Here is a 13779-nt window from a genome sequence, read left to right as displayed (position 1 = left end):
CAAGAGAAAGTTAGAGACCCAGATAAAACCAAAACATTCTACAAGTTTCTTGTTATGCCTTTTTTTTTGTTGTTGCTGATGAACCATAGGCCTTTGGTATGCTCCAGGCAGAGACAATTTTTAATAACAGTCACCTGCTTATTCACATGCCAGGTTACATGAAAGGCCACACAGCATACTCAGCATTAATTATTAATCTAATCATGTTATTAAAGTACCAGCTAAGCAGGATCTTCACAGAAGATACAATTTCTCCAGTGACACCCAGTTCACAGACAGCAGGGAAACAGAATAACGAGAGCGCCCAGCGAACTCTGCACTGAGAAAGTGGTTTCTTTTGCAACACACAGGTCTTGACATCAGCATAAGTCAGGAGCACGGCATGCAAGTTTCATCTTTGAACTTGCTGGAAACTGAGGGATTGATGAAAATTCTGCACTGAAATGTAGGTATCAATGTTTTTAGGAAGCCTGTGAAGCGACAGCAGAGTTTGACCCTACATTTTGAAATCTAATGATAATGATCAAGATCTAATGATCAAGAAAGTCCTTAGAGATGGGCAGATCCAATTCTTTCTGCACTAAAGAAGGATCCAAACAAAACCTGCACCAAAGACAATCTTTTGCCAACATACAGATTTTGGCCTCACTTTCAGAAAGCAGAGCAAATACAAATAACAGCGTCGCTGACCCAGCGAATGCTCAGTACCTCTGAAATCTCTGAGATTCTGATGAAGTCTCAATTCAACATCTGCAGTCTATTGCCTCTTCCTTGGCATCTCAGGTTATTAAAGGTCAACCTTGTTAAACCCTGCAGTTACCCCTGCTTTCCTAGTCCTTTTTTGCACTGCAATGGACAAATTCAGTCTTTTGTTAGACATCTTTACAAAGGTCTGAAAATGCTGTTTAACATGTTTTCCTAAGAAGCAAAATAACTACTGTTGACATTGAAAATACCCTTGCAGTCTCTGCCAGTAACCACCACAGTAAATGGGTTAGTCCCTGCCAGTTTCAGGCACTGAGAACTCAAGCAGACACCATCTCTCTTACTTATAGCCTTCTCTGACAATAAGCAGCTTTTAAAAGGAACAAAAGATGCTAGGAAAATATCGAGAAGTTTCCCTGTACTCCTAGTTTCTTCTTATCATAGTAAGAGTGCAGAAGCCCATGAGTGAATAGCAGCTTCTAGAATAAATTCCTGTTTTAAAGTATGTTCTCTCCTATTACTTCTCGCTAAGGAAAAAAAATATGTACTACTAACCATCATGTGATACCACTTTGACCTTGAGGAAGTGGAGAGAATGTTGAAATTGGAATCACAACAGAAGTATATTTATTTAGCAGCAACAGATCAAGGTCTCTCTCTGTGGGGACAGAAAACAGCAGAAATATTAAAAAGCGTCCACCAGCTTTTTAAACTGAATGCCAAAATATGACAATACTATTTGATACTTTACTCTTGCATTTACCAAGACTTCAACCAGAGTATAAGCTCTCCCTGAAAAGATAGTAGCCATCCCAGTATTAAGTATTAAGCTAATCACAAGGTTGGATCAGTGCTCTTGGGGAGGAAAACAAAGGGAAGGGGACATGAACAGAAGATGTGAAAATACTAGAAAAGCATGCTATTAAAAAAATCCAAAACCCTGCAAATACACAGCTCTTTCAGTGCCATCAAGACTTTACAGAAGAACCACCACTTTTTCCCCCCTCTCCCAACAGATTATGTTCAACAAAGTAAAGAGTTTTGATTTCTGTTTTTGAAAGCAGCCAAAGAAAGTGCGTCTCAAAAGTTACTGGGTGTATCAAGTTGACTCTTTCCTATTCTGTACATGTTCATCAGAAAAACGGGAAGCCCTAAAACCCGACTTCAGTCACGAATCCCATTGAACTCTGTTCCAGCAAAGAGAGTGCAGCTGAGACCAAGGGCTGGCATTCCTCCAAACATGCTGCAAAGCAAATCCCACATGACTGAGTCTGTACATCACGTAAATGCAGACACGCTTGAGTAAAGCGCACTGTGCTTTCCTTGGGCCACGGCAAGGGAGGTGATGCAATCTGCAGCTTGGAAGCTGTCAGGAAAGGAAGATGTTCCAGCTTCTAACATCCACTGATGCCGCATTATTTCATTGCTTTGTATATTTAACAGAGAAAAAGAGGTTTGGCACAACGTGTAGATAGAGGCTTGATGTAAATCATGCTGTTTAACCATCTTAGAGCAGTCTGTTTGACAGGCTTTAAAGACGCTCCTGCCAGAGATCGTGACTTATGATGTATTTGATCTTCTCATGCTTTCCTTAAGACCAGTGGCAGGGTGCCCTGTAGGCCAGCATGGCTGGCATGCAGTGGCATCCTCCATGCACCCTCACAGCCTTACAGCCCAGAAGCAGCAGCCAGGGTCCATACCCTGCATTCAGTGGCCATCTACAAATTCCTCCCACTTTTCAACCTCCAGCCTGGGGTACTTTTTGCACAACTCCCCCTTTCTCTCCTTGCTCTCGCTGCTTCCCTCTGTCCCCCCCACTGGTTAACAAACACACCAGTGCCCTGAGCATAACTATGCCAAGGCAGGGCCTTTCCTGTGCAGTGAGGGATGTTTGGTTGCCAGAACCACTGCAGCTTTTATTGCCTTCATGAGCAAATTCTGCCTTTTGCCCTATATCAGGTAGGCTGTTAGGGAGCAGAACGATATAGGGGTAATGAAAAGCATTGGTTTTAAGGCAATTTAATTCATTACGGGGTTGTTCTTACACTCTTACTTACTGCCCCAATTTTTATAATGCTCCCATCTGCTCCGATGGTAACCAAGTTTTAGAAATAGTTAACACGCTATAGGTGGCAGAAGACCTCAATTTGCCAGACTAGCTTTATCACTTCCCTTGCAGGGCAAATACACCAGGAATAACCCAAAAGCTGTAACAACCCAGGTGGGGGCAAGAAAAGCCAGGATTAGAATCCAGGCTCTCATCTCTGCTGCCTCATAAAGCAACCAGGGTACCCCCACACCACAGACGCTTGTCGCACATCTTTACTACTACAAGTCTATGAGCTCTTCTCATCCCAGGGCAGCCTAGCTGTTTGTCCTCTGGGTAGCTAGAAAATTATGCATGTAGTTAACCACCATCCTACCAGAATGAAGCTGTACTCAATGCCATGACAACTCACTTTTCAATTCAACTCGAATAAAACCAAAACCCTGCAAGATTCTCTCCCCTTCAAGCTGGTAGAGCTGTCACACTTGCAACTAGTGGATGTCTCTGCTTCTAAGCCAGAACCTGCCTAGCATTTATAGTCACTGGAAGCCATGTGAAACCCTTCCTAGCACTTCAAGCTCAAGAGCAGCTCCATTCATTCACTTGAGAGAATTCATTCACAGTCCTTGCCCCAGACTCAAATTTGTCAGGCTCAAAACCCATTCACGCTCTCAGTCTCTACTTCTGAAACAAATTCAGGCCTTAGTTGTCAAGAATGATGCTAGTGTGCAGTAGAAACAGTGGAATACATTAAGTGTTCAAGGCCATGTCCTGCTGCCACTGCAGAAATAGACAACCACTATCTCACCTCCTTATTTTGCAGCTGACAAAGCTAATTCTGAAGGCATACACTGTGGGCAATTACAGCAAGGATATTTTGGGCTACTATTTCTCTTTTTACAAACAGAAATAGGTAACTCCATGGATTGTTTTCTCATCTACACATGCACTGGTATTTAAGAGGTTCTCTGACCACCTCATGTGATTTGAAACTCCAAAATAAAAACCTTGGCAAGGAATATTTTTTGTTTGGGTTTAAAAGAAAAACATTCCTTTACACATGCGACTGAATTAGTTTAGGTTGTACTAATTCAAGAATGCATGCTAGTTCCTGAACTCAGCTGAGAAACAGATACATCACTTAAATTTTCCAGAGAATGGCTCAGTTTAAAGAACCTTTTCCCGTGTCAGTGTTAAATCTGGAATTGAAGAGATTACCCTGAAATCTCTCTTCCTGTTCATTACAGAAAGTACATAAGCAGTAGGAAGAAAGGTGGGCAAACAGTAAAACACCGAGAGCCATTTGCACTGCCCTTTCCTTCCTCAAGTGAGGTGGAGAGAATTTGAAGGTTTTACTTGGCCCCACACAGAGGCCTCCACCTGCCTACCTCTGCATCTGTCAGCAACAACAACAAAAGCAATTACAGGAGGCTGTCACACTGTCAGCTTCCAATGACAGTGGCTCCAGAACATCAAGAAGAGGTGAGCTCACAAGCATGTGAGCTCCTGCAAGGTGCGCACGTGCTCTTAGCAACTCTGGGACACTGCTATATCCCACCTCTTAATAGATTCTTGAATTTAAATGCAGATGAGTAGAAAGCCATATTTCTTGAAACATGTGAAACACTAAGACCAACAGCAATCAAAAGCACCACACAGTACACACACTGAGTCACACAAGTCACACAACCCCTCTACTTAACCAGCTTGGTTATAAGTCTGACCACATGTTGCTTTAGAAAGCATCTTCCAAAGTTCCAACTGTCAGCAACTGAGTGCCTCACAAAGGGCTGCCACTCATCTCATGGTGGGGAGCACTGTGGATTTTGCAATAGCTGTACCTACTAACTTCACATCATCTGTAGGGAGCAACATCAGTCAACGCACATTCTAGCATTACTCCATAACTCCTTTATAGGAGGTACAAACTGTGACAATGCCCTTTCTCCAGTCAGCGAATTGTTGAGGTATATGCACTAAGAGTGATTTCTAAGGGAACCCAGACTTTTATCCCCTAGCAGCTGCATTATGCCATAAAGTGCGTGCCTGCAGTGGCTGGCAGGCAAAAGCCAGGTGCAAGGTCACATCGACGCATTCAGTGAGCACTGCCCCCCAACCACTGGGTTGTTTTTCCAGTCCAGAACTGGAGATACAGTGGCACGTTGGTTCTTTTGCAAATCTCAACAATTACTGGACCAATTTTAGGCTCTTGGGCCCCAAAGCTGTGGTGAAGCAAGCCTAAGGGACCTGGATTTCTAGCATTCACAAAGCTGTAGGCAAATGCCTCCCGCTCTAAAAGCATGTTTCTTGTGAACACTCAATTTCTTATTTCCAATACAGTGAGATTGCACCAGCACATGGATCATAGAATGGTTTAAGTTGAAATGGACCTTAAAAATCACCTAGTCCTAAGCCCCATGCTGTGGGCAGGGACACCTCCCACTAGACCAAGTTACTCAAAGCCCCATCCAACCTGGCCTCGAATGCTTCCAGGGATGGGGCATCCACAACTTCCCTGGGCAACTTGTCCCTGTGCCTCACCATCCTCGGAGTGAAAAATTTTTTCCCAATACCTATTCTGAATGTCCCCTCTTCTGGTTTGAAGCCATTACCCCTTGTCCTATCACTACATGCCCTTGTAAAAAAGTCCCTCTCAGCTTTCTTGTAGGCCCCCTTCAGACACTGGAAGGCTGCTATAAGGTCTCCCTGGACCCCTCTCTTCTCCAGGCTGAATAACCCCAACTGTCTCAGCCTGCCTGCATAGGAGAGGTGCTCCAGCCCTCTGATGATTTTTGTGGCCCTCCTCTGGACCTGCTCCAACAGGTCCATGTCCTTCTTATGTTGAGGACTCCAGACCTGGACACAATATTCCAGGTGTGGTCTCAAAAGACTGGAGTAGAGGGGCAGATTACCAGTAGGCTCCTCACCAGCAGCAGCAGTCTACACAAAGTAGTGTTGTAAAGGTCACCAAGTAGAGTTGCTGCCTCAGCTTTTCTGATCTATGAAGACCCATTCACATCTCCCCACAGCAGTTTCTGCAAGAGCCTGAATAAACAGTTTTTCCAAAGATCAACAGCTCTCCAGGACGTGGTAGTTGGGAAAAGAGAATCTCAGCATGTGAAAAGTACACTCCTGCAAGGGAGCTGTTAAGAAGCAGATTCCGTCAGCCCAGGTAATTTCCTCCTCCAGTCCGCAAACAGACACGTGACCACATAACAAAGCTTTCTGAATGCTACACTAGAGTTATAGCACAATGGGATATGTCCCAGGCAGAATGTACCACTTGCTGGTCAGCTACACCAGATGTGCTGCATGCAGCTGTCACAGCCTGCAGTCCAGTGTGGTGGCACGGGCACACAGTACACATTCCCTGACACACATACCGTGATTTATTCCATCACTAACACGCAGGAAAGCAAAGGCCTTGGCTGCTCTCAGACGAGTAGGAGCTACACCCTGACTTACTTAGCAGGGTCCAAACAGTGCAGAGGGACCTACTCAAATATTAAGCGCCACACTTAAGCCCTTCAACCCTGAGACAAGGAAAAAACAGTGCCCTTCTGTCCCCCTGTTACTGTCACAGGTTATTCCCAACGGCAACTGCATATGAATCCTTTTGGCAAAATGAAAACCTCAAGTCCCTCTGCTACCTCTAATACCTACAGCTCTGTTCCTCCCTGCATGACTCAGCCTCAAGCTTTCATTTACCATCCTTCCAGATGTTTAAGTTTTGGTCAGTGATGTGCAAGTATTTCTGGCAGCCTGCTTCCCTACTCCTTGGTATTCTCCATAAGGTACCATAATAACTCAGATACTACTGATACCTTAGTGAGGCCCCCTCAGGTTACACTTAACATTAACTAGGAACTACTCAGGGTGCAGAATGAAGCCATTGGCTTGACCTGACAAGCAGCTAGTCTTATGGGTGGAGTATAAAATCAAAGAGGCTTTTGAGTTACAACAACAGATAATCCAAGTTGCAAAGGGGAGAGTGAAGGAGAAATGAAAATTCCTTGTGCTCTCTTGGTAAAACTGAATCTACAAACTAGACCAATATGAGGGCACCAGAGTATGAACTAGCTTCAAATTTGTCACTCTTATTAAAAAAAAAAAAAAAAAAAAAAATCACAATTCCTTTTACAAGAAGGTGGTGCCTAAAAGAAAAGTGGAAAACTTTAGGAAAGAGAACAGGCTCTGAAGTGGCTGTACTGTTAGCTACACTGCATGCTATGGGATAAGTGCCATATGGTTTAGTCTCCAAAAAACAAAGGTCACATCCATCATTACTCAGCAGCATTATTCCGCAACTATACACACTGAGCAATGACCCATAGCATCTGCACAAATTACCTCAACATCCCAGTGAGCAGGTCAATGCATCCTGTACAGAAACTAGCACAAAGGTTTCTCTCTCCTTCAGATGTTACTATTAAGACTTTTCATATGCAAATATCACTATCTAAGCAATTATTGGATTGATTGATATCACTGACACTTGCATATTAAAACTCTGGCATATCTGCACAATTGTATAACTATCTGGAACAAAAGAAACTGTTCTACTCAATAGCTGGCAGTCTGTCTGCTAGGTGAGTACCTTTGAGGACCAAGACATGAAAGTATATTGCTGATCAGTACCTCTGTGAGGACTGAGCTACTTCAGGGATTGGTAAATCCTGGCTAAGTAGGATTCTTCCATATATTTCATCTCATGAAGCACCCTAATGTTAAACATTTGGCCTCTACTGAGCTGCTGCCAGCCATGTTCAGTGGTGCTTTATGAGTCTTAAAGCAGACAGTGAGGATATGAGCCGAAGTTCATAATCTACAACGTGTCAATAGACTACCACTTCCAGAAGAATGATTTTTTTTTTTTTTGGACAAACCCATACAAAGCAGGTTACCAAGAAGTCTTAACATTTTCTGCTTTTAGTCAGCCAGCTGTACAGCTATATTACAATTTTATGCATTTACCTCTGTCTTGTCCACAACCACCTCTAAGCACAAAGCTTTAATGATTTCCTGTAGTCTGAAAGAAATGGGCTCAAAATAGAGCATTTGAGTAGCATTAATTCACTCATGAACTGCCAGGGCTGCACGGTTGCCACAACTTCACTCATGGAGAAACAGCAGCATGAAACCTGGCAGAACTCACTTGTAGTACACCAAGCCTTCATAGGACCCCAGTACCTGCCCAGGGATGGGGTGGGCTCCAAAGCAACCCTCCTTGGTCCCACAGTCCTGACAACTGGAGGAACTTGAGCTTTCTGTAGTGCTATGGCACTGCAAAACTGTTAGCTTTAACTGAAGCCAATTAAGCACTTCAGGGTTTGACCTTTTAAGTAAACTGTATGTACATTTTTACACAGCAGCTTCCAACTGTGATCTCAGTGACCAATACTGCAACTAGCCATTGCAAACTGATTTAATAAAAAGCAATACAATGAAGCAGAGAAGTTTTGGAATCAAAAATGGATTATTTGATTTTCTATTGTAGAGAAATTGGAAAAGAATTAGGTTTTACATTTTAAAAATGAAAAATGACTTCTCAAAAAAAGTTTCCTGGATAGTTTTCCTTCACCGTGTCTTCTTTGTCCTAACATCAAAGCTAAAGCTTCAGTGTTTCACCAAGATCCTGTCCTCTTGAATGGCTAAGTAAGAAAAGCAAAGAGAAATAAGACAAATGCTGGTAGTTCTGGTTATGAAATCACAGCATATACTTTGTGAAACAAAGTGTATTCAGTTTCATGCAGAGACAGACAAGGTTTGTAAAATGAGGCCTCCCATAGTTCAATTCAAGCTTAGCATAAAAAGCTATAATTTCTAAGAAGCCAAGAGAAATTGTGTCTGCTTAATTATGGATGATTATAACCCTACCCAGCCACAACAGATTTACTGTAAACTTGATTCGCATTGTATGCGAAGCTTCAATCATGGTTTAGAACCCCTCAAATCTGCATTATGATTTACAGCACGGTAATTGCACATCTGCAAAGAGACAAGCAAGAGCAAAAGCCAAACTCAAGTGTTCTGGGTATTACAAAGATAATCTTTGGAAAGGAGGATGTTGTGGTAAGTTTTATCTATTAAAATTAACATAATCCAATAAGGTATTCGGTCTTGTGACACAGCTGTTTATATCCACCTCAAGCTGTTATTTAACAGAAGAATTTCCCAAGCAATACTGAAAGTGTATTGGTGTAATGTCTGGCAATCTTTTATTAGAGGCACCCATGGTTACATTGCCTGAAGTAAGAAAATCCCTACTCCTAATCGCTTACTCTTGATTTTATTCTTCTCAGGAATTCAACAATACTGGATATTATCCATGTTTCTCTACTCTTTTTTTTTTTTAAACATGCAATAAATTTTCCTTAAAGATGAAAGTAATAAATCAAATGACATATACGAGCAACCAAGACCTTGATTTATCAGATATGTGATTTGGGGGAGAAAAGGGTGAGCAATCTAATGGAACAAAGTGTTTTTTCTCCAATATCAACTATAACACCCTATTCAAACATTACTGACCTCTGCAGATATTACAAACCTGCTCATTGTGTCTAAAAAACAATTTCCTATGCTGTAAACATACAGCAGATACTGTGCCTAGCACAGAAAGTACTTGCATCAGCTACCAGTGACAGGATTCTTCTTTCATGTTAAACTTGGAAAGTTTTTATTAAAGCTGAGCTACAGGAAGTAAGTGTGCAAACAGTGGTCTGAAAAGCAGCTGAAAGTACACATTCTTCACCCTTTTAATTAACTCTGGCATTTCAAAATGCAGAGCTGCTGTAGAATAATATTTTTATGACAAAGATGGTGGGAAAAAAACCCATAACTCCTACCATAGTACTGTCCCAGCCATGCTCTGCCCCAATCTTTTGCTATTTATTGGTTGTTTCAGTATTTATTACTCTTCAATACAGGCCAAAACACATTGTGTTGCACACTACTGATTAGCTGAAACAGTATTTGCTGTCATTTTGGCAGCTGCCAACTGAATGGAAAAACTCACCTTGCTTTTCCCATTTCAGTCTATTTATTGTCATTGATATTCACAGTGTCCCGAGTACAGAAAAATCCTCTCTGTGCATTTGGGTTTTACAGAAGCAAAAAAAAAGCTTGCAACTGTAAACAGAATCTCTGTCAGAGAGATTTGATTTCTTAATCAATCCCATGTTCGGCCCATGAGGGCACTGCTGGGAGCAGCCGCAGCTCCAGGCGCTTCCACAACCGGCTGCCGCACCTGGGGCTACGGCCACCATCCCACCTCCTCCCACCCAGCCCCACTCCCACAAGCACACAGCCGGGGAGGGGGCCCTGTGCATCCCACAGGCGCCGCTCCCGTGCTGGGGCGAGCATCCAGCTGGAACCCCTCCATTCACCACCAGCTGGTGCCTCCTGCAAAACTGTCCCCCCCCCGCCAACACGGCTGAAGGGCAGGGCCCGCCATGTACTGCCCAGGTAGTGGGCACCCTACACACAAGCCTCCCAAGCTCACACAGGTCTTGTTTTGCCACTTAGCAACCAATGATAGGACAAGGGGTAATGGATTCAAGCTGGAACACAAGAGGTTTCTTCTCAAATTTAAGTGGAACTTCTTCTCATTGAGGGTGACAGAGCACTGGAACAGGCTGCCCAGGGAGGTTGTGGAGTCTCCTTCTCTGGAGACATTCAAAACTCGCCTGGACTCCTTCCTGTGCAACCTCATCTAGGTGTTCCTGCTCCGACAGGGGGATTGGACTAGATGATCTTTTGAGGTCCCTTCCAATCCCTAGCATACTGTGATACTGTGATACTTTGAATTAGGACCCCGTTTGCTCCCTGCAAGGCTGCTATCTCACTTTCCAGAGTCCCCAGTTTTGTTCAGGCTCTGTCCTTATAAAGGAAATACTATAACCGTACAGGTACAGAACAGAGACCCCACACCCAACACGTTTTACCCCTAATCAAGTACACAGAGAGAATAACTGCACATTGAGAAGAGATACTGCATTTTCTCATGCTGCTGTTTCACCAGGTCAGGGCTGGGGAGAATGCAGCCGCTCACCTTTGCCACCCCAGCCTGTCCCTGCTGCTGGCCCGGCCCCCGTGGACGGCACTAGTCACCTCCTGAGGAACCAGGGATAGGGGCTACACAGCCATGAGACACAGGCATTTCTGCTTGTTTCTGCAAGTTTTTTTTGTGCATGTTCATTGCTGGGTTGTTTTCTCTTTAGTAAGAGTCCATCTTGGGGCGAAGTCTCACGATGCAACTGAATTATCCCAACAGTTTGCTATGAAGGCAGAAGTTTCCCTCACCCTCTCTTTTCCCCCACAGCAGCTCTGTCCACCCCAGACACACCACCATCTCCTCCCTAATGACCCCTGGGGCCAGTGTGATGAGGCACAGGAGGAGGACATTCAGCAGCATCGGGCTGCCGCATCAGCTCCACCTGTGACAACCCAACACCTTGAAGAAGCATAAGGCTCTTTGCACCACAGCACTCATCCCACCTCATTCAGTAGCAGGCATTGACCATGAACATTACCAGTAAATTCCAATTTCCCCAAACTGAGATCCAGAAGTGCTTTCAGGTACCTAACAGACCTGGGAGTGACTGTTTTGCCTGCGAAGTCCTGTCACCCGCCGGCAGAGCTAAAGGAGTGTTTCTTCTAGAAAACTGCTGATGCATGAACCCATATGAAAATAAATACAAGGTCAGGAGGAGGGGGTACTCATAGCAGATGCTAATTTAAGTCGTTAATTTTAAAAATAACTTCACATTTCCCTATGAAATATCAAGGGAGATGCTTCAAATGAACTAGAGGACTTGTTCTCAAAGTGTCAAGTAACCCTGGGAAAGAGGATGAAAAAAAGACAGGAAGATAAATTAGTAATAATAGTAATAGAGGAGAAAAGGCTGGTTTTGGAGACTGTTGTTCCTATCTTGCCAGAAGCAAGAGGTACACGAGTTGCAAGCCAAGGAGGAACCTCGAGTAAAATCAAAGCCTAACTTTGAGATGGTGGAGCTGAACTAACCTCTCAGCAAGAGAGGTGGAGGTTTGGTCCCTCCCCTCTCTTAACTGCGTGGCTACACCCCATCCCCTTCCTCTTGCCAGCACTGATACTCCTCTGACCCCTTGATCAGACCAGTCGGCTCACTAAACCACTAGAAAACTAACTCAGCAAAAGAGCTACAAATTTCCTGCCAGCACAGCGAGCCAACTCAGCTGACCAAGGGCAATCTCTTGCAACTGCACAACAGAGGCAACAGGAGCATACGGAGCGGGACAGCCCTCTCTGGCAGCAGTAAGACACTTGCCACCCTAAATATGTGAGTGGGGAATCGCTCTGCAGTGGAAAGAGGAAGAAAGAGCAAAGGAGGCAATGTTTACTCCAGCAAATTGGACACCATAGTGAATAGGAAGTAAGAATGGCTGATTTTTATAACACCCATGACAAGATCATTGGCAACCAGCTGCCTCACGACTGCTAGGTAGGTAACCGTTAGTGCCACACAGTGATGGCAAGGGCAACGGTGTGGAAACAAAGCCCAGGGCACTATTTTACAGCTGATTCGTGATTTAAGCACATTGGGTTGTTGCATTCTAAAGATCCTATGGTCTGTCATCGCACTGAGGTTTCCCAGCTTGCACTATTAATTAGTTTCCTTTTCTCTACAAAAATTCCTAGGAAAGACATCCAACTAAAGTTTAGGACTAAAAACACCATCATCAACAAATACAGAGCAGAAGCAAGACACTTACCAGTAGTGCCCAGAGTAATAAATTGAGTACAACAGGCATCTTTTTTACATTCAGTCTGGCCAGAGTTTTCCATATGCTTTTACATACAATAATAGCAACACTTCAACCTACTCCAAAAGCACAAGGATATTGCACATTGTTTTCTTGCTTAGTAATTACGAAAATATTGTTGAATATTTGTTTTGAGAATGAAGTGTACCTAGCATAGTACATTTGCACAAAGGTGATAAAATCCCTGTGCACTTGCAGATCAGTGCTTCATCGCAGGCTCTCTTCAAGAGATGACTACTCCTGACCAGTGGGTTAGAGGAACTAAAGAAAGAGCGTAGTCCAGGTTCTCTTATTGCCCTGCCTGCACTTACCATTGAAACACTAGGATGATATGGGTCATTAACCCAGTAAAAGCCCAGGTGATTTTCTGCCATCTTAGCAGTCTGTGTTGCCCCACAAGCACTAGCAACAAGGAGGGAACACAACCACACAGCCCAGAACAAAAGACTTTCCCCAGTTAGTCACATCGGCCTGACTCAGCTTCTTACAAAACCACAACCTTAGGTTTTAGTACCCAGCCCCTACTTTTATTGAAGATGGTCACCGCAGCAACTGTGAAGAGATTGACTTGGTTATCTCTACACCCTTTTTTGAATTAAACTTTTCACATTGAGTATTAGTTTCTCAAACTGAATGCTATAAAATATTAAGTTAATCCAAATAATTCAATAAATTGAATCAGAAGTTACAATGCTCAAGAATGCAACAGGCCTGAACTTCTGTATTTAAAGGCCAGGCATAAGTGTACTTTCTTTTACTTACCTTTTTGCTTCTTCTAAGTGGCACAGATACTCATAAGCAATGTTCTGACGCCTCCTCTCATCCATTTCCTCTGCTGAAAGCCTTTCATCATCCACAATAGCTGCAAACAGAAACCCATATCAAGTTACACATGAGTCAGGGGTGATTCTTAGAGCAATTTTACTGAGAACCCGGGCAAATTACTGCAGAATAGAAATTAAAATAGTCACCCTTCCTCCTCAAACAGGCCTTTGATAGCATGGTGCGCAAATATTTAGATCACCAAGAAGGTGCGTTTCTCTGTATGGTGGATTCCTCAAGTTTCACTTGTTCAAAACTGAGTGTGTATTGCTCTTTGTCCATCACCTCATTTTGGGGCAGGACTGACCTCTCCAACACATGGGGCTGAGGCTGGGACCCAGCAGAGTTTCAACTTACACATCCTCAGAGGAGTTTGAGGACTCCCACATGGAAGGTCAAAG

General features: G+C 43.6%; 1 protein-coding gene across 1 annotated transcript in view; it reads right to left on the bottom strand.

Annotated features, from left to right (window-relative positions):
• IQGAP2 (IQ motif containing GTPase activating protein 2) overlaps positions 1-13779 on the bottom strand; it is a gene marked incomplete at its 5' end in the record, with an annotated part of 129635 nt that overhangs the window by 94409 nt on the left and 21447 nt on the right. Inside the window, one exon of the mRNA XM_082497716.1 lies at positions 13319-13418. Within this exon, the coding sequence (XP_082353842.1) occupies positions 13319-13418 (100 nt within the window). The remainder of the gene's footprint in view (positions 1-13318; positions 13419-13779) is intronic.

Source organism: Vanellus vanellus (assembly GCF_965231255.1).
Source record: "Vanellus vanellus genome assembly, chromosome: Z".
Classification (NCBI taxonomy): domain Eukaryota; kingdom Metazoa; phylum Chordata; class Aves; order Charadriiformes; family Charadriidae; genus Vanellus; species Vanellus vanellus.
This window is presented reverse-complemented; position numbering and strand designations above follow the sequence as displayed.